At 39.2% G+C, this 26,728-nt stretch overlaps 2 protein-coding genes across 4 annotated transcripts in view; one reads left to right on the forward strand and one right to left on the reverse strand.

Moving 5' to 3' along the window:
* The first annotated feature begins 546 nt into the window (after positions 1-546).
* On the forward strand, positions 547-15,252 carry cd44b (CD44 molecule (Indian blood group) b). The gene is made up of 8 exons (XM_044193308.1): positions 547-971; positions 8,964-9,129; positions 9,776-9,918; positions 10,089-10,139; positions 11,388-11,810; positions 12,772-12,861; positions 13,029-13,107; positions 13,293-15,252. Exons 1-8 carry the CDS (start codon positions 905-907, stop codon positions 13,504-13,506), a joined length of 1,233 nt encoding a protein of 410 aa, XP_044049243.1. The 5' UTR covers positions 547-904; the 3' UTR covers positions 13,507-15,252.
* A 1,341-nt stretch (positions 15,253-16,593) lies between these two features.
* Positions 16,594-26,728, reverse strand: part of slc1a2b (solute carrier family 1 member 2b) — a 31,174-nt gene continuing 21,039 nt past the window's right edge. For 2 of the 3 annotated variants that reach the window (XM_044193306.1, XM_044193305.1), the window contains exons 4-11: positions 26,292-26,542; positions 26,002-26,149; positions 25,060-25,186; positions 24,604-24,837; positions 24,320-24,514; positions 23,335-23,469; positions 22,898-23,168; positions 16,594-20,980 (exon numbers count right to left, since the gene is read on the reverse strand). In XM_044193306.1, coding sequence (XP_044049241.1) covers positions 20,909-20,980; positions 22,898-23,168; positions 23,335-23,469; positions 24,320-24,514; positions 24,604-24,837; positions 25,060-25,186; positions 26,002-26,149; positions 26,292-26,542 — 1,433 coding nt within the window. In that variant the 3' untranslated portion in view covers positions 16,594-20,908. The remainder of the gene's footprint in view (positions 20,981-22,897; positions 23,169-23,334; positions 23,470-24,319; positions 24,515-24,603; positions 24,838-25,059; positions 25,187-26,001; positions 26,150-26,291; positions 26,543-26,728) is intronic. The other variant, XM_044193307.1, reaches the window with a different exon arrangement.

Here is a 26,728-nt window from a genome sequence, read left to right on the forward strand (position 1 = left end):
GCACAATCACATGCAATAGTAGACAGAGGTTTAAATAAGTAGCGCTCTACTATTTTTGTATGTTGGCCAATCAGTGCAATGAGGTCATGGTAGGTAAAAGCAGATGCAACAGCAGAGTTTTCTATCACTGTTTTGGATCTATAAAAACTTAAAGGTGAGGTGTGCCGCTGTGAAATGGATGTGACCTCTTTCAATGCAAGACATACAGCCAGAGAGAGAGACAGAGAGTGCAAGGGAATGGAGACAAGAAAAGCAGATGAATTGAAAATGGAGTGAGGACTGAACAAAAGACCAGATGGGCTCTCAGAAACTGTTGCTGTCAGGAACATGAAAAGAGGAAGGGGGGAGTGGGAGAGTAGGGAAGGAGGGAGACAAGGATAAGCAGCCAGACAGAAGAAGAAATCACCTTCATCTTATCCATTACAAACTGTAGAGGCAGGAAGAGGGGAGAGAGAGAGAGAAAAAGAGAGGCTGTGCGAGGTGGGGCGGGAGGGGAGGTGGGGCAAGTGTGGGAGAGGCAGAAGGGTGTGTGCTCACATGAACCACTCTTCCCCTTCTGAGTGTGCCACTAGCCTCTGTGTCTGTCGGCAGAGAATAGAAAAGTTGGGGCAAAGTCTGAGTCAGCTCCAGCAGCTACCAGACACTCACAGCAACTCCCACAGTGACAGGTTTCTTCTCTCTCTCTCTCTCTCTCTCTCTCTCTCTCTCTCTCTCTGTACTGCTCTCTCACTCATTCACTCTCTCTCTCTTTCACACACACACACACACACACACACACACATACACATACACACACACAAATCATCCGTCACTCCTGGCAGAGGGAAGACAGGACCACAGGAGAACTGTTACACACCTTTCCTCCCAGTTACTCACCCAGCCATCGCCAGACACTTTACCCAGGATGTGGACGCTTGTCTTGGGGGTCACCTTTGGATTACTGGCCTCCTCTAGGTCAGAACAACTTAAAGGTGAGGGGACAGTGCCTTCGCCCAGCGGATGGCTCTTTGTTTGGGGATTATTATTATTAGTTGTTTTGTTTTTTTTACCTTATTCTGCCTAAATTGTGTCTGGCTGACTGGCTTGCTTTGTTGCCAGATTTTAGGACCAGACAGTAGTGTTATTGTTTCCCTTCTTGAGCCTTGTTGAGAATTTGAGTGAGTGTTCATGTAAAGAGAAGACAGTGAAAGAAAGAGGCTATGCTCTGCTGCTGCTGCTTGTCGAATGGATGAGTGAATGCCGGTGTTGCTGGCAAGAGCGTGTGCTACACCAGCACAGACAAGCGTACGTCTGGCAGTCTGAGACTCCTGATAGACACAAAGGAGACAGGCGCACTTGCTCACTCTCTGTCTCGCACACATTCACACGCTGGAAAGTTAACCTCATTCATCAGGGTTTTGGATGATCAATGTTCTTCTTTTCAGGTAGAAGCAGAAATAGAGGGGTTTTTTTCTTGTTTGCTGTGTTGCTACAGCTGGAGTCTGTGCTGCCAACCTTAATGCTTTATTGTCTGACACAAAGGATGTTCAGCAATCGCTCTAGCCCCTACCCCCACCCCACCGTGTCTCCCTCTTTTCTCTTTGTCTCTTTCTCACATGTGCTTTCTGTGTAAGGTTTTGATTGGATTTGTTGCTCGGAGCGATATATCTCTGTAGGTGAAGTTGGTACTGAATCAAACAGGTCTGTGTTGTTTTATCTTGTTCCTTGAGGAGATGGTGGTGGGGTTGTTCACAAAGACTCCCTCTGGCACTGCACCAGTGAACAATCAGCATCAAGTTATAAATCTGACCAGCATTTAAAGCCAAATAAGAGACTACCTAGACAGCTTTTATGTGCACTGTATGTGGGAAGAGGGAAGTGGGTGGACCCACCTTCCCCTTGTGCTTCAACCCAGTACTGGGTGTTTTTTTATGCTGTCTGTATGCCCACCAATAGCATCTATGGGCATGCATGATCCCTCCAGTGATTAATTGAGTTAGTTTCATCCATTTAAATTCATATGTAACTATATGACATCTGCAAGGAATGTAATAAAAACCCAATTTAGGATAATTCAAATTTATTAAGGCACTTCAATAATTTAGATGATCATGAGATTGTAAAGAGTTATATTATCTGTGAGACCTTCCAAATTTGACAATTTGTCAATTTCTGGTCTCTAACACCAAGTAAGTGATGATCTGATGATCAGAATGAAGACATATGCAGAGCTTTCAACACACTTTATCTAACTTTATCTGATGTGTGAGCTTAGTGCTCTTGTATCTTTTGAGTTTCCTATATAGACAGCAAGTGCAGATAGTCCACTTACAGCAATTAAAGACGGACCGTATTCCGTCTTTTGAGTCCTGCTTCTTCTATGCAAAGGACTAGTCTCAATTGAATTCACTAAAATTCAACTGGGCTTTATTGGCATGGGAAACAGATGTTAACAAAGCTTGTGTAAAATAAAGACATAAATAAACAGAAGAATCGTGGTATTAAAATATATACAGATAGGATAGGATAGGATAATAATAATAATAATATGCAACATTTTTTTATGAGTGTGTGCGTGTATGTGTGTGTGTGTGTGTAGGTCATTCATTGTCCCTCAGGTTGTGGCATGTTGATATATGTTGGGCAGCAAGATCTGCCCTGTCTCCTTCTCCTAGAAGTATTTTTTAATTTTGAGAGCTCATTTAACTCTTTGAAATCTGAGATTATAGAGTTGAACTTTGAACTTCTCTCTCTCTCTCTCTCTCTCTCTCTCTCTCTCTCTCTCTCTCTCTCACACACACACACACACACACACACACACACACACACACACACACACACACACACACACACACACAAAAAACATACAAAAGTACAAAAATGTACTTGGGCCAACCTGACCGCTGGACTTCCTGCAAATGTGGCTGTATTTGCCTCCATGGCATAACGACCCCTCCTGCATGTACCCGTGTCATGTTTCAAGGTGAGGGGTGGTCAGGGGCCCCGTGGACTGGGACTGGGCCCTGACAAAGAGGGCTTGTGCCTGTACAGGCTCTGAGTACCATCTCCTGCCACCTGAGACTCTCAGACACGTGTTTGCCTTCTCTACCAATGTACCCTCCTCTACATATCAACCTCCCTGAAGCATGGCCCTGCACCAATATCTTAGTATAACTTCTCTCCTCTGCCTTTGACACTGATTGAACTGGTCTTAAATGGTACATGGGTCCTCATATTGCAGGTTTCTTCTGTCTCTTTGTATGCTTTTAAACCTTCTAATTACTTTTTTAAACCTTTTTTGTGAGTTTCAAGCTCCCTATCCACACTCCCCCCTGTCTGCTTTCCCTCCACATATACACTAAAGTCTTTGTGTCCTTGGGAAAACTGCTCAGAAAGAGCTCTGTAATGTACACACATGATCCTGCATGAGGCAGTCATTCCTAACTCACTGTATCATCAGACATAACAGCAGATTATACTGGATCTATACGTTGATTACAAGCACAGGAATGTGCATGTTAGGACAAAAACGAATAGGTTCCTTATTCCATAGTTTTGCAAACAAGACGCTAATAGGCTAAATGTAATAGATAAAAACAACACTACTGTTGCTTTAGATGAATAGTTTGACATTTTGGGAAATGTAATGTAATGTAAGTAATTTGTTTTCTTTCCGAGAATTAGATGAGAAGATCGATACCACTCTTGTTTCGGTACCTTAAGTGCAGACCTAGAGCAAGGGGGATGATTAGCTTAGCCCTAGCATAATGACTGGAAAGAGCTAACCTGACAATGCCCAAAATGTTGTTTTTGCATTTCTGGATTAAACAAACAAGATTCTGTATGTGTTAATAGTTAGCTTCAGATGTGCTGTTTAGCATATTTTCAGAGCTAGAGTAGATGTTTCCACCTGTTTCAAGTCTGTGTGCTAAGCTAACCGCCTCCCTGTTGTTAGCAAGAAAGTGAATAAGTGTAGGCCTATTTCCCAAAATGTCAAACTATTTTTTGAAACGAAATAGTCATAGAAAACCTTAATTTAAACCATTTAATAAAGTACGACAACAAACAGAAGGCAGGTATTCATGAAAATATGTGCACAGTATCGTGCAAAACTGCTTTTGTTTGGTTAATAGTGCTTTAACAAAAACAACCAGTGAAAGACTTTTGCAGTGCAACGAATGCTTTAAATTGTGGAATTTCCACTAAAGTCTCCTTTATCTTCAAATCCGAGTTTTTGAAAATAATGTTGGAGGTCAAGTTTCTCATCACAGATCATCTATTCAGATTCATTGAAACCTTTTTAATTTAGAGGAGAACGTTAAGGCTCTCATTTACAAAAGAAAAAAAGTGCATCTGCCCCTGTTCTGTTTGAAAGAAAGCTGGGCTGCTCTCAAAGTGTATACAATGGGTGGAGGTGTAGGGAGACAGAAGGTGTGACAAGAAATGGCCCATTAGAGATGAAAACTGTGAGAGTGACCTTCTTGTGACCATCAGGTAATGTTGTCTGTCTGTCTGTCTGTCTGTGTGTGTGTGTGTGTGTGTGTGTGTGTGTGTGTGTAACCTATTTGCACCATATCTCATGTTTCACCTGTCCCAATGGCCAGTGGACCTGTGACCAGTGGAGGGAAAGACATGGCTGCTGACAGAGCAAATTCATTCAAGTGTGATAATGCAGGACACTGTTGCATTGTGGGGGTGTTGGTAATAAGGTCTCTCTCCAAACCAGCTGATCAACTATGGTTTAAAGGATGTTACAGTAGTAGTGGGACATATACAGTAGATTCTCTGTTCAAGCATGGGATTCCTGCACTCAGAAAAATGCAGATAAGAGGACAAAAAATAAGCCAATGTTGTGTGTGTTATTGATCTTGACATCAAGATACTGAGAATATTGGCTCTCTCGCTGTGCTCCATTTCATGGCTCTGCAATGTTATAACTTAAGAAATTATCAACAAACGTTCAAGTGTGTTTGTGTGCATGCGTATCTGTTATCTTCCTGTGTGTTTGTGCACCTGCATGTAGGGGGTAATTTGTACTTTATTGCTGGCATAGAAAAGACAAACAGAGGGTAATGAGAGAAAACAAGAGAAAAGGAGAGACAGGGGGTAAAGAAAGTGAAGTGAGAGTGGAGAGTCAGGCTTGTCTATTACTTCTAGAGCAGCTGGAGGTTTTGGCAAGACTGTGTTAAAGCTCCCTTTCTCTCAGGTTCTGTACACCCAGACTTGCAGTCTCCTTGGTTTCAACTCTATTAGGTGACAATGGAGCCTTTGGGAGAGTCAGTGACTTGGCATAGCAGGCTTCTGGACTGTATAAAGACACCCATGACCGTTCCTTGTGCATACTAATGATTATGCATCAGATTCATGTCTTCCCCCTTTTCAGCTCACTGATGGTAAGCTGTGCTCCCTTTGATCTTTCTGGGCATGTTTGCAAGGCCAGGGCCTGTTTTTCACCCCTTTACTTTCAGGGACACTGTGTCATGTGGCAGCATGTGTTGAGGTTCTTTCAAGTGTGTGTGTGTGTGTGTGTGTGTAAGAGAGAGGGAGAGAGTGAGAAGCAAAAAACTGAAAATGCCTTGCAAAACAAGTGTTGGCACTAACTCTTGTTGCCCAACTGCCACTAACAGCAGAGAGCTCAACTTCCTGGTGCTGCTAGTGCTTCTGTTGACTCATAACAGCCAGTGGAAAAATGGGGGGACTTTTTTTATCTAGTCTTTTAGAAGCTTTCTCCACAGGAAAGTGATAAACATGGACCCAAAATAATAAATCGCAATTTTGCAAATTTATTTAAAAGTTGAGGCAAATCTAATATCTCCAGTTTGGATATAAATATCTGTAGTTGAGATAACTTTAACATGCAGGATTTTTTTATTAAGGCAAAACCAATATATTGTCTTATGTTATCTCAATGTTTTGGCATTTTCTTGGTTTTCTTTCTTGCATTGACATGCCATAATGCAGGAGTCAAGTTCAGGATGCAGCTTGAGAAATAACATGCAACACATGCATGTCCCTCTTTACTGAGGCCAGCTGAATGATTTGTCATTACAGAACATGTGATTACTATGTGAGCACATACTGTACCATTAAATGCAATCCAATCTATAAGGTCTCTGACACTGTCTCAGTAAAGCTTCACAAATGTTGTATATTGTAATTGTATAAGAATACATTATATTATACAGGCATTGTTCTAAATTGGTATGTTGTTAAGTAGTTATATTATTGTGAGGGAGCAAGTTTTGACGAGTCTAAGGTTCTTTAACTAAAGATGAAAAGGAAGTATATTTTAATTTCATGCTCCAGCATGATATCTTCTTCTAACTTTAGTCTTCTTCCAATTTGTTTACTTTCTGTTTTTCCCTGAAACTGTGAGCAACATCATCCTGGTGAGAAAACATCTCAAGTCTTTCAACACATTTCTTACAAATCCTAAACACTACAGCTGCTGGCTTTAGTTGCATCCTGTAACAGCCTACAGGACACTTGTGAATCTATGAGAATTCCAGTTAGTGGAAGATGTTAACTGAAATAAGTCATTTTAATATTATTTGTTCAAAAACTGTGCTCCAGATGTGACTGCAGGTTAGAATTTTGTCTTCTTATTTACCAGGCTTCATGAAGCTCAGCCATCAAAAATTATGTTATGTGTTTTGTGTGGTGTTTTCCTGTCTTGTGTTGTTGCTGAGTGACTTTCACAACCCGTGCATCTGTCACCATGGTAGCACATTTAAACAAGCACCAAACAGATGCAGATATGATAACATAACAGATTTCGGTTCATCTTCAATAACATCCATAGTGTTTGTGGTAAAGGATCCTATTTTTGCTTTCTCTTGTGTTAATTTTTCTTGCCTTTAACCAACATAGGATATGAAACCCACAGGCACTGTTCAGTTTACTACACTGAAATTTTTATTTTGTGAGTTTGAGTCTTGCTGCACAAAATGTTGTCAGAATGCCTGTTCTCAGCACTTTAGTCAGCACTATCTGTTTAAGCCTCCACAGAATTAACAGGAAATCAGTTTCCTGATCAAATTTTCAGGTTGACAAGCTGATAATGAATTTTCGGCCTTCAAAATAGAAGAAGAATCAAAATAGCTTTCACAGAAATTCTCATGCAATTTTTCTTGTTTATCTGTGTGGGAGGGGGAGGGAACCATGCAAAGATCACTATAGAAACAAAGTCATGGGTAAATATTCAGCGTGAGGGCTGTGTGTTATAGCACAAGACTCTTCAGGTGGTGTCTCTCTCTTTTATTCTCAATGTAAATGATCACCTGCTCATATCAGGAAAATCCCTAGGTGTGAATGGTGTGATCTACATGTGTACACATATACATTCTGCCTGTTCGTCTACTCATTTGCGAGGCCTAGTTTGCATTTTTGTTTTCATTTCCCCAACGTTTCTCCTTTAGTCCCGCAAACTTAAGCAAATAGAGTGAGCATCAGAAACCAGACACGCTGTGCACCAGTGACTAGATTTTGTTGAACAAACTTTCCCTGATCTAAATTGATTTTGTACAGAGAGCAGGTTTTGAGGATTACCACCTAAAGCCCATAAATTCATGGGGATCATCTTGTAGTCTTGAGTTAATATTGACTATATAATGCTTTTATGAAGACTAATTACAGTGAAAGTTTGGGTACCACCCTCTAGTAAGGCATACTTAATTAAGAGTAAGTTAAACAGAATAAGACTAGTTAGAGGTAGATATACTGCACATCAGATAATAGGATTTTTCACAACCTGGCAACCCAAATGTTGCTCTTATTAATGGTTTATTACTGATCTATTAAGTATTTCTAAATGACGTGAAAATATGTCTTAATGGAAAGGGTTATTGAAGTTTGTTCAACAGGCAGGTTTGCTTTGTTAGCTTATTTCACCTTAACAAAGTAAATTGTATACAGTGGATACTTTCAGCTATCAAATGCCACAGTGCAATGTTTGGTAGCAATTTGTTTGGACTAAACCTCTGTCTTTTAGAGAAAGAGGTCACTTAGTGTAGTGAAAAGTATAGCGAAACCTTTTTCTGTGATGGTATGAGGTGATATTTCTTTGCCAGGCATCTAAACAACAGCATAGTGTATGTGTGTGTGTGTTTGTCTATCCGTCCTTGTCTGTAAGTGTAACACTTCCTTTCACACTTTGTTTAGAACAAAAACGGAAATGAAATCTTAGCTAAGCCTGGGGGCGAAACACTGTCCATGCTGCCTGTCTCATGATGCTGAAGTGCTTCTCTCCCAAAACTCGTCTGAACAAACCAGTTAACTCACATGACTCACACTTGAATACTGACACAAAACACACCGCACATATTTAAATCAAGATTTTACTTATTCTACAGGTTATGGTTGTGAAAGTGCGCCATCAAAGTGTCTTATAGAAATCAGTAACCGAAACGTCTGAATAGATATGGTAGCTGAAGTGAGTGAATAGCTGTGTTTTTCCTCTGTCTGGAAAAAAAGCTACAAGGATGCCCAAGACAATGTAAATCCCACCCTCCAGCTGGTGTGTTGTTTCTCTCATATTTCCAGTTATGTAGCTGACAGCATCTGGATATTTACTGTTGTATATTATTTCAAAAGCAACCTGGGTCTTAATCATATATGATCTGTCTCACTATCTGCTTGTTGTAAATATAGTTTTGAGCTATTAAGTTTTAAAGACATAAACAAAATTAAATGACATGTTGATATTCCATGTATTTAAAAACTTTGAAGTGTCATTCAGTTACTACACTTGTTCCTTTCTGACTGATAATTAGTTTCTTTCACTGAAGCCCTTTACCTGCACTGTGGTTCCCTTTTACTGACTGGAAAATAATTGGACTTAACATTACAAGGGCTACAGTTAAAAAACATAAGCAATGGCGGACTCTGTAACCTGCAGGCTACTCCCACCCCCGTATACTGTATCTAAATGGTGATGAATCCTGTAAGACACTGAACCAGTTTTTTTCTCCTCTCTTTCCTTGCAGTGAATTCTCGCAGCTGCAGCTTTGCCAGGGTATTTCTGGTGGAGGGAGCAAGCCGTCACTCCCTGAACTTTGAGATGGCTCAAAAGGTGTGTGAGCAGCTGCAGACCACCTTGGCAAGTCCAAAAGAAATCCAGGAGGCCTATAATGAAAGCATGGAAACGTGCAGGTGAAACCACAAGCCTTTGTTTAATAATTATGTGTATGAATTGTTGGGAACAAGACTTTTTTGTTATTTAGTGAAGACGTTTTTTTTTTATCATTTGTGTTTTTATGTGTGTTGAATAAAATGTAGTTTTTAAGCTGTAAGACATGTAAAAAATGTAGATTTAACATTTGTGATGGAACATTTCTGGACCCCAAATTCTCAAGATCTTGCCATGAGTTTGGCCTTCTCACATCTTTCAACGTTTGATCTTTTGGATCTTCTTAAGTTCTAAAATGCCACAGGAAATGCTTTTACTCAAAACATCCCACAATTTAGCATCAACTTTAAATTTGGTTACTGTCATTCAGAAAGAGATACCAGAAACCAGAAAAGAGGAAGAAGGTCTTCCAGTTTTTTAACACAGATATGCTACGTTTGTGGTGTGGTAGACACCACATAAACTTCCAGTGAATGAAACCACTATCTGTTCCTCAACTGTGTTTGTCTTAACTTCTCTGAGCAATGCAAATCACTTCCGTTTTTAGTTATGTGTTTAGACGTGGCTGCTTGGATACAGATTGCATTCTGTATCAACAAATGTCTCAACATTTGCTCCAAATTGTGTCAAAATATATCTTCTAATAATAATATTGTTGTGTCCATTCAGGAACGGCTGGACCAACAATGTGAGCATTGCCATCCTCAGACACAGTCACCATGAAAACTGTGCAAAGAACATGACTGGGTTAATTTTTAATTCACGTGTAAATGCTGAAGATCTCTTTGATGCCTACTGCTATGATGACAAAGGTGACTATATCCACAGGAAATAGTCAGTTACACTTTATGTGCAGTCCAAGACTGATACTCAAATTACATTGTCATGTAAATTTTCAGTCTGCTTCACAAAGACTTTGTTGTTAGTTGTTATTTGCTTTTCCATTTTGGTAACGTCTACTTCCTTTTCCCCCATGTGCCAGTCGGGCCTGAGAAGAACTGCGAGAAATACATTCCACACTCAGATGCATCAGGTTAGCTTGCCCATTCACCCTCACCTTATTGTAATACATGTAGTACACATTTGTCACCATATATCCAAAATTTTAACACTAATATAGAGTAAACTGAAACCAAAGCTTTTATATTATATTTATATAATACAAGCAGTTTTAATCTGTGTCTATCATTAGACCCACTGAAATATTGTCATGAATTTACAGTTGTTAGGATGTCAACATTTAAAAACATGCCAGCTTATGAAACTCAGTTGATTATGTATTCATATTTGGCAGAAAACAACATTTAGAATTAATTATTTGAGCAATTGTAAGCAAAGAAAACAGAATGAGACCTTGCTCTAATTACCAAATGATCACATCTCTAATTGTCAACACCAACATCCTCTCAGTTCCTAGCCATGCTACCTGAGGTGGGACATACAGTTAACCAATAGGAGACAGTGAGGTTACTTTTTATGACCGCCTTGAGTGCTAATGAGGGATCAGTTTCCCCAACACCAGGTTACGTTTTTCCCTTCTTCTTTTTTTTTTAAATTGCACAACCAAGACCACACATTTACACTTTACATGACCTCATTGCAGGTTTTCAAGCTGTGTATTATCCTATGGAGAAATATTTAAATTACAGATTAATGAATAGTGAATGCATACTAAAAATAGCTCTTACATGTTAAGCATTTCCATGGATTTGACAACAATAACACAGTGGGCTGAAATAAAAACTGTCTGAAAAGGCCCTTCTCAGGGAAGAAGACTCCAACTGAGTCTTGCTTTCACAAAAAGAGGATGCCCTATCAGTTTACATGAATTTTAAGAAACATAACAAAATCAAAACTATGCTTTTAATGTTTAAAATCCAGAGACAAGAGAGCGGAATGACACATTGGTGCAGTCAAGCAGAATATGACTCAGTCTGTACTGTATATTTATATAGCACCTGTAGCATGCCATTTGTCTGAGCACAAGATTCTAAGAAACTCAACTGCACGGAGAAAGTCAACCATGCATGTTAATATGCATGTGTTTTGTATTGTAATGTATTGTTATTGTAACATAAATGTTGGCATGATAAGATGAACTGAAAAGTGAAAAGTGAAAAAAAGTGTAAATCCCAGAAGAGAATGTAATCAGGCTTTACAACACTATAAAATTATATCCAGATAGATACGGTCATATTGCTAAGAAATGTTGTTCTTACAAAACATATCAAAAGTTATGTGTGACTGTAACCATTCATGACTCTATCTATTCTCCAATCAGCTGAACCCACACCCCAGCCTCAAGCCCCAACAGCAACACAAGGCCAGGAAGTGACCACTCCAAACACACAATCTGACGATGCTTCTGATAGTGAGGGTGGAGTAGCCCCTGCGAAAGATGCTCCTGGGGTAGCCACTACTACTCCCACAGAACTGAGTCCAGAGGAGCCAAAGGCTTTCACAGAGGGTCCTGTCGTGGAAGAAAACCCCTCTCGAGGGAGTGAGAATAGCAGTGTGGGGTTCACTTTCACTCCTGGAGAGTTCGACCAGCCCACTGGATCTGGGATGCTGCCATCCGTCTCTGAGGAAGAGGGAGCCTCTCCAATGGCCCCTGTTGGAGAGCCAGAGGAAACACAACCTCCCACTGACAATGAGCGACAGAACGAGAGAATAGAGCCTGATGGAGATGATGCCACAACAGAGTGTAAGAAAAATAAGCAAAAATCAGCCACCACTTAAATGCTATAAATCAAAGCACAAGTAGAGTTGTGTATATGATTACAGCTCATTGAAGTATTCAGGATTTGGGTGAAATAACAACACCTGACAGTGTAATGCATTTCTGTACAATAGCCTTGCAACAGAAAGCATCTACAGTATGTGGTGCTAATAACGTTCAGTTTTTGTGGTGATTGTATCAGAGAGAATGAGTGCTGGTTCAGCTCGATAGTAATTTTTGGATTGCATTATATTGCAGTATATATATATATTCCTGTTATTTGGTCTAATCTCTGTACATCCAAAAGTGTAATCCTAAAAAATGGCAATACTAGAGTTAATTTCTATTTAAAATGCATGGAAACGTTCTTAAAAAACAGCTTACACTGACATTAGATGCAACAGGTTTTGGGAGGACTGAAATAACTTAAAGAACACATGACGCCCCCTTGTGTTGGGCTGAGCTGTAGAGTGGATTTGTTGCAAAACAGGCCTCAGTGCTTTTGTCTCTGTGTCCCTAAGAGGAATTAAATCAGGCTTATCATATTCAACAAACACCAAATGCACAAAAGTGTATATTGAAGGCACTGAATTAATTTGCTGTACAAGTGTATTCAAATCAAATCCATAAATCAAATGAGTTTCATTTTCAGACAAATAACAGGACTAGAAATAACAGTTTTGTACAGGCCATGTGAAGGGAAAAACAACTTTCTTATCATATAAATTGTGGTATCTGGTGCCACAAAGCCTGCAGCCTTACAAAGAGATGAAAATGCATATATGATTTAAGGCAATTTAAAGTTAAAGACATCCTCTGTGATCTGGTTTTATGTTTTAAATATGCTTATTCTTGTGAGACTTGGTACTTCTGAGTTTAATATGTCAGCGAAACCTATCAGAGTACATGATTTAAATGTTTACCTTTTGTTTTACTGGCACTGCAGCTCCACAACCACAACAACCTAATGGCAAGGGGAAGGTCCTGGGTCCTGTTGTGCCTGAGCCTGATCTACAGGAGAGCAGCAGTTCATCTAGTGAGCAGCCATGTTACTTCACATAGACCTCTAACACCCTGAAGTCCACAGTGATTACTGTCAAATAAGAGCCCTACTTGGATCTGCTCTTTATTGACAGTGATTTTTATCTCTTACTGACTCAGCTTTAATACTGCAGTCTCATGGCATGTTATTTCTCCCTCCAGACTGGCTGGTAATCATTGGGGTGATTGCAGCAGTTGCTGCTATTCTTCTTGTGTGTGCAGTTGTTGCCAAAAGAAACAGGTATGATTTTGATTGCTATTTTATTTTCTATCTTACACTAATACAGCTGTTATGTAATGTTTTTTTTGACATTACTATGCACAGTAGTCAATAGTCAGTGTTCCAATATTCACATATTTTGCTGCAGACTGAGGGATGGCAAAAAAAATAATACTAATTAAATGTGTCTGAATGTGCTCTTGCAGCTTGTGCGGCAAACAGCAGACCCTAATGATCACACCCAAAGATGGCGGCGAGGGGAACGGGGCGACAGCATCAGCATCCAGCTCCCACGCCCAGGAGAGAGAGCAGGAAATGGTGACCCTCATGAACAAGGAGAAGATCCAGGAGAACGGCAACACAGAGGAGTTCACCGTCATCACGCTAGAGGAGTCACCAGATAAAGAACAGCTGGCGTGAGAGAGGAGTGTAGAGGTAGACAGAGAAGAGTAGGTGAGGACAGGAGGGATAGAGTGAGGAGATTGTTGGGTGGGGGTTGGGGCTCCAAACACTGGGGGTAAAAACTGCTTTGGTTGCCAGCACTGAATTGACACTGAGTAAGGGTGTATGTGTGTGTTATTTAGAAAGATTGTCCAACTGAGGGACAAAGTATTGTACTGGATCTGAAGCTGTTGCCTCTCAGTGGGACCAAGTATTTCAAACCAGCATGTGCAGCATTTTGTTTGTCTATTATGCCAGGTTAGGTAGGACAGAATGGCAGTCAAAGAGTGTCATGCATGGTAGGGTATCATGCATCGTGCGTAGCAGGGTGTGTGAATGTGTTTTGTGTCTGTTTGTATGCTTTGTTGATGATGGGGCTGGATAGACATGGCTTTTAAAGGGAGGCGGTGGTGAGGGTCTAATTTGTGAAGAACACATTGATGACAAATTATTTTCTTTTTTATAGAATTGGTGGATCCTAAATTGTAGGGCATTTCATCCTAAATGGGAAATAATAAATCAGTGATGCGAGCTGGGTTATTTTATTTGAGATTTTAAAAAAATCATTTTGAACAAAACAACCCTTGCTGTTTTCTATGTGTTTCATTTTTTTGTTTTGTTTGCTTGTTGCTGTACCCTTGTGTATATTTCAGACATTGCCTGTGGACTGGAGTTTGATTTTTCAATTTTCAAGAAAAATGGGGATGTCACTACCTTAATTTATGCAGCTTCGATTCCCTTTTTTTTGGTCTCTGTATATAAAGTATATGTTTTGGGAATGCCTTAGCAATAGCTGCCAGTGCTTTTTGTTGTTTGGTAGAAAGGGGTTTTCTATCCCTTTTAAATAAAGGAATGTGTCGTTTTTTGAGAGTTATTTAATTAGGAGCAGTACCTCTGAAGTAAACAATTGTGAATGGATTTTGCAATAGTCAAAGTAGAGTGGATATTGTATGAATCAACATGATGTATAGCATCCGATTGCAATTAATGCGCCATTGAAGTCAGTTATACATTTATATTGAGTAGGGGATATGATGATATGAAGTCCCTAATGTTATCCTGAGGATAAGCAGAATGATAATAGTAATGATGTATAAAGTATAATGACGTATACATACTATATACACAGTGTGTACGATAAAAGAGCAAAAGAAAGAATTGGATATAGCAGATTAACCATTTTTTTTTAATCCAATATTTAAGTGAGTGACAGCTGCCTAGCTTTAGATGGCACATATAATAATGGGGTGGGGAGTATGTGCCATAAACGCATAGCAATGTAAAGGCTTCTTCATAAGAAAGAGGCTGTGACAACGTTGTGCTCCAGAGGGGGAGGGGTGTGATGAATGAAGCATGTGTGCTTGCCCAGGCCTCACTGTGACAGTCACTCTGTATTCTCACTCATTCACACATGTAAACAAAATGCTCCAGTTTTTCTACTGACCTTCTCATTGGTGAAATATATTATACATTGTGTCATATCAATATTATTCCCTGTGTGACAGCTAATTTTCAGTATAACGCTGAATTATATACAGCGATCGCAAGCTGATTTTTGTTTCTGACTTGTTTCGTTTTTTTTGCCCTGCTTTTGCTCTTATATGATTCCTTTTGAGGAGAAGTAGCAAATGTAGTAGTGTAGGCAGGTTTTATGACAAATTAACAAAAGATGTTGCTGAAAAGATTTGTAAAGTCATGAATGAAATAAATGTGTAAAGAAAGAGATGTGCAGGAATGTGGTGTTCACTCACTCATTACTCTGTGTGTGTGAAGACAAAAGAGAGCGAGTGAATGGCATGACAGGGGATGCGAGTAGTTACATTGCCCCCACACACGAGGAAGTGAGGTTTCCATGGCACTGGGGTCCTGATGTGAGAACATGTTAACACAGGAAACAAAGACTGAGATAAAGACAGCCATTTTGAAAGATAGAGATGGCATCGTTCCATGCATGTAGTAGTAGTAGTCAAACTGTCTTCATTGACTAACACTGAAAAGAACACAATTACTGCTTATTTAGCATGCATTTATTATACAGTGCGCTCAGTGATTAAATACTGTTCTAAAGCTGCTCAGACGTAATGTTGCCATCACAAATGACTTATATGTAGTAAATTAGTCCGATCTTCGGAAAAAGATGCATTCTCTGTGCTACTCACTTCATCAGTTTGGAATATATTTCTCCATTTGTCATGAGCTTTTGTGTTGTGCTGGGTATATATCAACAAGCAGAAAACATGGTTGTATATCAAAAAATACAATCTATTTTGTTTTTATTTTGCTCTGATGAGGCCAACATTTTCAATGATCACTTTGCTTTATCATTTTTTCCAAATAAGGTGTACTGATCGTAGCTAAAATGATGCTTGACAAGTGCATTTTTATTCAAGTATCTAAACACATAAGTAAAAAGTCTTTTTTACTCTCTTTATTGCCAAATTATCTATTGAATATCCAGTTTCACTTTTTTCATCCTGGTAATAGTACAGTGTCATACTAACTCTTGCTTACATTCACCTGGACCACCACTTCTACAATGCACACATTTCTATTTTTATACTTAACACTCCTCTATGTAATATTTGATGTTTTTTTGTACATCTCCCAGTTAGTGTTGGACACGTCATGGATCGGAGTGTTTTGAGTGGAGTTCATAAACATCAGGTGGTCTGAATGATTGCAAATTATTGATGATTACTCATTTCCTCAGTGGCTCTGGGGATAGAGCATAAATGACAAGGCAGACTGGAGACGCTTAAAAATAGTCAATGAAGAGTTCATTGTCTATTTCATCCTATTTAGTCCCTAACTTAGTAATCAAAATAATTGTAGACAACATTTGCTTGTGTTCCAATAAGCATGGAATAATAATGTTTTTAGAAAAAATACATCAGTAAAAACTAGATTGTCTGTCTGGGAGTCATAATTACACCAATTGACTGAAACAGACATGAAAAATGTATTTGTGTGTGTGTGTGTGTGTGTGTGTGTGTGTGCATGTGTGACGGTTATGTGACAAGATGTAAAAATTCATACAGTCAGAAAATCTCAAAAGAGCAGCCAATATTTAGTTATGAATCAACATTTATTAGTTATATTTGTATATGTACACCAAAGGTACAACACTTATTGATATGTAGAAACAGACTTTTTATGTATGCCATAGACCGAGGAAAGAATTCATGTTTTTTTTTTTTTTTTTTTGTCTTATTTTCTCGATAGAGTAATCTCCCCCACACATACACTCTGCCTTTACATCAAAATTACAACAGCTTTACAAAGAGGGAAGGCCTAGAAAAGTAAGATCAGGAAAGCAAGTTGTAGGCAGGAGTGAGACAGGTTATCAGCTCTGTTTAGGAGTTTCTTCAAAAGGACACAGAAAAGGACAAGATTGAAGATATCCTGGCTCTTTGTTGAAATACTGTGTCAGTCAATTTCCATTTAATATACCATTTAGCTCAGCAAGTTCTAGGTGTTTGTGCGTGCATATAGTTTCTGTGTAGAAAGCAAAAAAGGCAAGTGGAGTAAAGGCAGTTTACCAAGTGGTATTTCTATAAACCTCCATGATGTTGATGGCAGATCAGAAGTCAAATGTGTGAAGTTGTGGCATGTAGACAGGGAAACACAGAATCTAGATATCCATGTCTTGCAGCTTTAAATGCACATGTACCAAGTAAACAAAGATGCCTGAGACTAAAGCCAGTTTTCTCCATTAAAAAGACAAAATGGTTCAGATGAGTCACCTGAGGAATGTTGCTCTATATTGGAACAGGCATTTGAATACATTTGATGTTGTTTGTTCTTTCACTCAAATCAACTACTAGGCTGTGTTTGATTCCTCACTCTATCCTACATACAGGGCAAATTTGACCTTTTTCTTTATTTGTCTCTCTTTTCGGCAACCTTTTTCACAGTAATTCCCACCAAAATAACTCATGTTGGCCCCCTTTGTCAAACCAGAAACTTTCCCTCGCTCTCTTTCTCTCTCTTTTTTCTTCCCTCTCTTTCTCTCTCTTCTTCATGCAAACAGTGTTTGCTTCAGGATCACTGTAATTTCCGGAAAATTCTGCAGTGCCACTGAACAGAACAATTATATATTTATTTATGTACAATGAAAATGAATGCACACTGCTTATATCTTCATGGAACAAACATTCAAAATGCTTACATTAGATTTAAAAAAAAGATATTTATATATTGGTGTGTGACAGGTAAGTAAAACAACTAGTTAACAGCTATTAGAGAATAAAAAAACAAGCAATTTATTACACAATATCCTCTCTATACATTTTGTCTAGTTTAATTTTACTCAGGACATAGATGATATTTTTTTTCTAGAGGATTACATTAAAAATGTCACAGCAATGAACCTATATTCCTACCATTTCAATGCCCCCCAAAAGAAAACAAAAGGAACAAAACAAACAAAAAAAACATCTGTTACCTACAATATATACACAAAGTGCAAGGAGGCACTTCAAAATATCATGCTTTTAAGATAGTGTTGAAAAAAATAATTATCATTGTATTTTATTCATGCTTCTAAAACCGTGAGTTTGAACATAATAGTGGTCCAACACTCAATCCCCATCGATGACACTATGGTCTGCTATATCTCCTTACTGGAGAGATTTTTTTTTTCTCCTGAAGATCACAAGGTCAAAAGATCAGGTTCAAAGGGCCCGTTAGGGTGTCAGTGCTGTGCTCTGCGGCTAGCTGATTACAGTTATAAAAGTGACCTTCGAGGTTTAAGAGTGTTTGCGCGTGTGTTTATACGTGTGCGTTTGAAAGAAAAAAATCAGGTGAATGTGTGTGAGTGTGTCTGCATGCTTGTTTTCGTGTGTATGGTGTGCATCAGTCTGCGCAGTGTGTACCGCAGAAAACTAAGTGTGCTCTGTGTTGTATCAGAGCATACTTTTGTTAGCCGAGCTTAAAAAAGCAAAGTGAAAGACGTCTTCTGAGAATGTGTTTCAGGAACTAAAAGACAGAGTGTCGTACTACGTGTTTTGTTAAGTTCCCTAGTGTTACTTTAATTGGCATTTGTTTGAAGGGAACATCTTCAAGGCAAGGTTGTCATTAAGCACAAATGAAAAGAAACAAGACAGGAGAGAAGGACACAATACTGATAAAGAAATCAAATCCACACCCACGTCACAGAAGTCTCACCTCTCACTCACACAGGCTAAAAAAGATTAACAGCCAGTAGTCCAGCTTTGTTTGTGTCTTTGTCTTTTTTTAAGCCATTTGGTTTTATGAGAGGAATATATTTTTATTACCTGATAGTTGGAAACATTCTGGCATAATGCATGTGAAGTGTCCATTGTCCTGTTCTGAGTTTCCTAAAACGTCTTTGCACCAATATGGACACACAGCTGCAGCATCTAGGGTTTGTAGAAACAGTCTTGAGCTCTGGTGGCTAAAATATATTGTTGTTTACCTTTTTAGGTCTGGCTAAACAAAAAGCTGGCAAGCCTCCCCGAAGAGTGTAATATCAATTATGTTTGTGCAAGCCAAGAATCCATCTGACAGCCGAGCACTGCGCTACTTCTTCCTTCGTTTTGTTTTTAAAATTCTTCTGGTGGTTCACCTTGTGTACTCTGTCAGTGTTCAGTAATAACCGCGCATGTGCTTTCAGAGAGTACATAGGTTGAAGGATCACTCAGCCACTGGAATGTCGTCTGAAATATGTGTGTGTGCTTCCTGTATGTTCCAGGGAACTTCCCTTCCCAACTTATTATCATATTATAAAATTACTCTCTTTCAACAAATACCTTAGCAGTACACTGTCTCCATCTTTGGAGTCAACACTTTCAAAGGTTGTGCTGTTAAGAGGCCATTTTCTTGAAGCTCTAGTGAGCAAGTAAACATTTTAGGATTACAACATTTTTTTTTACCTGTAAAAGAGTAAACATACAAGCCTGAGAATCTTTTGCTGTCCCTTATTGTGTTTTTAAAATAATTTTTTAAACTTGTAATACGATCAGTGTCGACAAGGAACAATAATGTGCTTGACTTTGATTATGCCACTGACTGAAAATGATTCACATTGGGATTTGGGCTTTATTTGTGCTCTACCACTTGGTTTGTGCTCTATATAATCTCTTTTTTGTGCTACAATTTCAGATTTGTCAATTCCTTATTATTGTTTGTTTTTACAATCATTTTGACGCTAATTTAATTTTAATTTCATTGGCATCACAAAGTTATTTTTGGGGAAAGGGAAAGTATTATATAAAGTTTCATATTCAGGGCAGTGATTTTTTTTTTTTAGGTTTCATCAGAAAAAGTGGTAATATCAACTGCTGTGCCAGCCAGTTATTAATGGACATCGATGTAAGATACTGAAAAAATGTGTTGAGAATGACATCTTGGAGGCAGTTCAAAGGCCTCTGTGAGTTGATTGATTTTCCCTATAATTGACCTGGTCATGTTCTTAACCCCAGCTCTCTCTCTCTATCACACACGCAGACACACACATGCACAAACAAGTTTTATAGCTCACTCAAGAGGTGACACAAACAAAAAAGTCCCTTTTCTTTACAGTAAACCAAAAAAAAAAGGAAAACAAAAGGGGGGTTAAAAAAAATAGGATCCATGGTATGATTTGTGCTTTCTAATTCCACTGTGACTGTGCTTGTAGCTTAAGAGGCTCAGTGTGGTTTTCCTGTTCATTATAGTTCTCCTTGCCTCCTACCCTTTCATCAGTTTGCTGGACCTCAGGGATAGTGAGTAATATTGGACAAATGCAGTCAGATCCAATTTAAAAGCTCTGACAGTTTAAGAATCAAAAGTGATGTTCTTAGATGAGAGACTGAGCTGGAGAGGAAAATGCCTTATGCACACATTGTGATGGAACTGACAGGAATGTAAAGCAAGCAAGTTCAGTACAAACATTACATTGGTTGTCATGATTAATGCTCTAACTCCCACTCATCTTCTGGCATTAGAATAATGAATCTTCATATGAAACATAGAAGATGAGCTCAGTGCATCCCATGTTAAACAGTCACATCTTCTCTCATCTCATAAATGTAGAACCAAGATGTATTGCAAGGAATAGCTTATCTAACTCTTTTTTCTCTTCCTTCCCTCCCCAAGCCTTGAAGTATGTTGTGCAAGTATCTGCTATATAGGATATAATTGTGCTCTAACAGGTAAAGTATACCTCTGTTATCATTTCACGGTTAAGTGAATTAGTATCAGTTAGATAGACAGTTACAAAAACCTTTAAAGGGACTAATAAAAAAGAAAAGAAAAGAAAACTAAACTACATAAAAAAACAATTAGTAGTTCTGTTCGTGTGACTTTTTTTCATTCACTCTTTTTATCACCAGGTAGGAAAGCTTGTGGAGCCTGGGAGCAGGGGATCTCTGTGCTGCCATTATTCATGTTTCCATGGTTCCTCCTCAACAAGCGTGCACTCCGCAGCAGAGCCATTAGTAGCTGAGGTTACCTGCAAGCAGTTAGCAGGGAGATCTAAACAGTGGATCCAAGGCACAGACAAAAACACATTTTATTTCTTATAAATCTTTGGATCAAAGAGATTATAATAAGTAATTATTGATTCAATGATCCCACGTATGAGATAATATTACTATGCAAGCAATCAATCAGGCTTCCAAAGCTTATAAAGCATGAATGAGTTATTTGTTATTCCATCAAAAAAGCATCTTTACTGATCAATCCTGCTATGTCCTGGTTTTAAAAGTCATATGTTGAGGTAAACCTTTCAGAGAATACACATGACTGTAAACATTTTATACCTGTAAAGCCAGGATACAATTTAGGTTTAGCTTTGGCAATAAAAACACAGCCTCTTAGGTATCATAGCTACTTTGCAACATGCAAAAACTATGGAGGAATACTGGAACTCCTGTACGACCACTGATGATCATGCTTATGGTAATCCTAAGAGTGGAGTTTCTTTTACTGACCTGGGAACAAACCACAAATGTATGATGAACAAAAACTCTACTCAACAGGCAGTAAAATAAATAAAAAAATACAAGTGACTAAATTATGAAACAATAGACAGATTACATAGAAAACAAGGTACAAACACTACAGAATGCATTGTTACGTTTTAGCTATTTTGCAAGCACTCTACAGTGGTTTTTGAAAAAAGTGTTAGAAATGTGAGTCATACGATTTACAGGCAAAACAGACCAGAAAACAGAAAAAAAATTTGTCATGGTGGATACTGGAAATAGCAAGCATTTGTGTTATATTTATATGTAAATGTCCGTTAATAATTAGAGATTCAGAAAGGAGGATATAACTTTTCACTATGGACAGATTACTTGTGTGACAGGTTGCCAGCGTTGCTAGGCAACACCTTTCATCCTTTAATAAATGAAAAGGCTCATCAGCAGACCTTTTCCGCCAGGGTGTGTGTGTGTGTGTGTGTGTGTGTGTGTGTGTGTGTGTGTGTGTGTGTGTGTGTGTGTGTGTGTGTGTGTGTGTGTGTGTGTGTGTGTCAGGGAACAAGCACTCTGAACTCCTATATATTATTCTAAAAGCCTGGAATTCATTCAAAGACGAGATTTAAAGTGCATTATGTGTTACATTATGGGAGCTACTTTACAGCTTTCCGATTTCACAACACAGTTCTCACAATGTGCAGAAATAGCTGGTGTCAAAATGCAAAAACCCTAACTGGAAATGACTCAGTGACAGCGTGGTAGATGTGTGTCTATGTAGGGAATATATGAACTGCTAATTAACTGTAACACTTTCCCTCTCTGCATTTAAAATTCTACAGGAAAGGTTGACTGTTTGGAAATAAGCCTGTTAAACAATTAAAATCAGCTACATTTTAAGATAAAGCAGAATGAACCACACTGGACATTAAGCGGAACAAAAGGAAAACGAGAACTAAAGTGATTACAGAAAAGGGAAAACATAGAGATGGTTTTTTTTGGTGGGTGGGGGGTGGGTGGGGTTGGGTGGGGGTGAACTTTTGATAAATGGGAGGGCTGCTAAATAATTCTTCAGGGTCATAATGAGGATTATCTGGCTCTGCCTTTTGAGTTAGAGCCAATCCCCAACAGGTTAGAGTCATCAGATTAGGCTAATTGTAGAGCGAGAGCTAATTTATCCCTCATTTTTTAATTTGTTTAATTTTGGAAACCTTTTGGCAAGAGCGCTTAAAATTTTTGGACATTCATTCAACACAAAAGCTGCTATTCCAGAAGAATTACATACACACGCACACATGCATATGTTGTTCTATTCACTTCTGTCATAAAATAACAGTGTGTCTATATACATTATTATGTACAAAGAGAGAGTCAAGCAAAGCTGCAGAGTGAGCATGCAAGAACAGAGAGGGTTATATACAAGTCTCTATGTCCGTAAGCATTAATTGTACCTTGCATTCATCTACTACAACAGAATTGTTAGGAGTGGCGGTAGCGGTTGTGGTAGCGGTAGCGGTAGCGGTTAAGACGCACTGGTTGGAATTGTTTTCATGGTGGTTCTTCATGTCATCGTAATAAGACTGGGTCTTCGTCATCATTTCAATGTCGTCTGATTTAGCCGCATGCGCGTCCAGCTCATCAAGCTCTGCCTTGGACATGTGGTACACGATGCCTGCTCCGTAGGAGTCACCCACCACGTTCACTGAGGTCCTGAATCGATCCCTGAGGAGAGAGAAACCAGGCAAAAAAGATGGTTTTCCATACTTTATTAAATGAGGAAAATACAAGGTGGGATTTCCAGCTGCACGAAAAACAAAAACCTAATTTAGAAGCAAAGGGAAGAATCAATGTGCAACCACAAAATATATATTTGTCTTGTCAGACTCACAGCAGCCAGTCAACAGCAACCAGCAGACTGATGTCTTGGGTTGGCAGGCCTACAGCAGTCAGGATCAAGAGCATAGTCACCAGGCCGGCACTGGGAATACTGGCTGCTCCAACACTGGCCAGGGTGGCTGTCAGACTGGATGAAGACACAGCAAAGCTGCACTCAGTCACATTCTCCAAGCCCACTACGCCTAACCACATCCTCCATAACCAACCCTACACCCTGCCACAACTCATCAGACACCGATAAACGCGAAATGAAGAGAGGTTCAAATGTGAGAGATGGGATGTTTAATTTGAGGGTTTGTGGATTGGTATGTCATAAAAATGTCAGACTGAAGGTCGTCCATCCTTGACTCACTCTATTAACAGAATTTATTTAGAAAAGATAGGTACAGATACTTGGTTGGTGTTTGTCTTCCTGCTTAGCATGAGACATGGCACTAGTACTTATTGTTGCTTCCTCCTGGTGGTTTATTTGCTCCACTGTAAATTTCTTTAAAGTTGCTGCTTTGAGTCACAGAGGCATTTCTGTTCACTAAATGCCTCTACACTGCTGCTGTGTTTGTCCTTATTTCTTAAAAGCAAACTGTGTTTGCTGAAATGCATCCTCAGGGCTCCATTTAACCCTTTTAATAGTGGGAATTACAATTCTTACTGTTATGAGTAAAAATAGTTTTTCTTGAACCACAGAGCAGTCAAATTAGAGTTCATTTAAGAAGCCTAATTTCAAACAGAGATTTCTGAAATATCATGGAGGGTTTCATACAACATTTCATACAACACAGATGATCACATCACACAGGATATCCAGGTCTTTTATCTATCCAGAGGCAATTGTAAATTTGTGCAATGATACTTACAGTTTTCACCACATAATTTCAACTTAGATCAAACTGTAAACATGGGCTTTTAACAGTGCAAATGACTTAATACAATCTGATATGTTTGAAGTCAAAGATAAACTATCATGAGTGTCTCCTGACCTGACAGTGACAATCTGACCAGGGTCGAGGTAGATGCCGTTCATTTGGGCAATGAAGATGGCTGCAACAGCCTCGTACAGAGCAGTTCCATCCATGTTGATGGTGGCACCGACTGGGAGCACAAAACGAGTGACTCTTTTGTCAATACCCAAGTTCTCCTCCAGACAACGGAAGGTGACAGGCAATGTACCAGCACTGGAGGAAAAAGGAGGAGATTGTAGGTTAAACTTTGTATCAATTGCATAAATATCAAGAAATAAATATCCATTCATTTTAATGCTGACCTGGAGGCTGTCCCCAGGGCAGTGATCCAGGCCTGGAAGATGCCCAGGAAGAAGGTATAGGGGTTTTTCCTGACGATAACAAAGTAGATGCTGGGCAGGAAGATTGCTCCGTGGATAATGAGGCCAATAATCACAGTCACCATATACATGCCCAGCTGCCTGGCCACCACCTCCAGGTCCTTGATGGAGATGATCTTACCACAAATGAGACAGGCAATACCGAAGGGAGAGTACCTGACAAGACGGAAAAGTTTGTGTTATTACTTTAAAATTAGCTTTAAATACAGAAGACAAGGAATTTGTCAGGACATTCTGACAAATTCTGCTTCACATAGCTTTAATCTTTTAAAATGTTGTAATGATTCGAGAAATAACGTGGCATAAACAGTTATTTCTGACTCGAAATAATTAAATGAGTTTCAAAATGAGTCAATGAGATCCTTAAGTGATACTAACCACATGATCAAGATGACAAGTTTCATCACAATCTCATTGAGGATGTTGAAGAATTCAATCATGAGCCTTGCCTTCTCTCCCATCTTGCCCATGCAGATGCCAAATGCAATAAAGAAACCAATCAGACCTGTGACAGAAAGTCATAAATGCATCAAACTTTGAATACCAGTGTGGACAGGTGAGATGACTAACACATGAGAGAAGTATCATTAGGAGATGAGAAGTTTTACATTTACAGCCAAAAAACATTAGGTTTGTCCAGATGTTTGCTTCTGTGAAATTCTGTAAATGTAATACGGTAAATATTGCTTCTACATTTAGCCATGCTAGCAGCATGGCTCTAGGGATGGCGGTGTTGGTTGGTCGGTCCACTCCTTTGGTTCAGACTGAAATATCTCAACAACTATTAGATGAATTGCCATGAAATTTGGTGGTGCCCAGAAAAGGAATCCTAATGACTTAGGTGATCCCCTGACCTTTCCTGTAGCGCCACCAGCAGGTCAAAATTTTCATGTATCCTGAGAAACATTCATACAGACATTGATGGTTCCTACTATGGGGATCCCTTTACTTTTCCTGTAGCACCACCATGAGGTTCACATGTATGGTTTTGAGGAAAATGTCTTAACAACTACTGGATGTATTGCCATGACATTTAAAAAGGACACTCATGTCCCCCCTCAGGATGAATTGTAATAACTTAATAACTAATGACATTCCCATCTGCATCATCTAAACTAAGATGGTGAATGTGCCGAAAAGTATACCTGCTAAGCATCAGCATGTTATCATTATCATGCTGATGGTAGCGTTTAGCTTAAAGCACCGCTGTGCCTAAGTACTCCTCTCAGAGCTGCTTGCATGTCTGTGTACTCTTAGTCACTTAGTCTTGTTTACTGTTAATTGTCCCTATACTGTGAGTGTTTTCGGTTGGTTACATACCCAGAACATTCATGCCACTTTTGAACTGTAGGGACTTTTTGATGGTGTACTGGGGCTCCTTGGTAATGTTAGCCAACAGGCCCTCCACGGTGGTGGCATTGACATCCTCCTCAATAACCACCTCTACCTTCTTTGTGACGGTCTGAATCTGAGTTAAAGGAGGAAAAGATAGTGATGAGTTTGATGACCAATACTGGAATCAGATATGATGTTCCTTACTACACAAGGCATCTAGCACCTACACTGACAATCAAACTGTGTCTCATCTTTTTCTCATCATCCTCCATTACCTGTTCGAAACAAGCCTGCACCAGGTTCTCTGGGAACAGGTTCCTGATCAGATCAAAGAAGGCGTCCAAGCTGGACACATCATCATTTTTCTCGCCCTCGCCCAGATTCTCCTTCAGTTTGGGGTTGCCAGGGTGGATGACTAACACCAGGATGACTCCCAGGATAGCAGCAATAATAGTGGTGCTCATGTAGTAGACCATAGCTCTGGTGCCCAAGCGACCGCTAGATTTGGCATCCAAACCGGCCAGACCTGCAGCCAAAACAAACAAGAATGTGTTTACCTGGTAATTACTTGGACTTATTGAATGGAAATGTTGACTTAATACTTCGGGGCATGCAGGCTGGATGCAAAGACCATCAGGGGATTACATAATGGATCATGTGCATGATGCATGGCATGATATATTACATGAAATATTGTTAATTATAATTTCAG

This window comes from Siniperca chuatsi, linkage group LG4 (genome assembly GCF_020085105.1).
Source record: "Siniperca chuatsi isolate FFG_IHB_CAS linkage group LG4, ASM2008510v1, whole genome shotgun sequence".
Lineage (NCBI taxonomy): Eukaryota > Metazoa > Chordata > Actinopteri > Centrarchiformes > Sinipercidae > Siniperca > Siniperca chuatsi.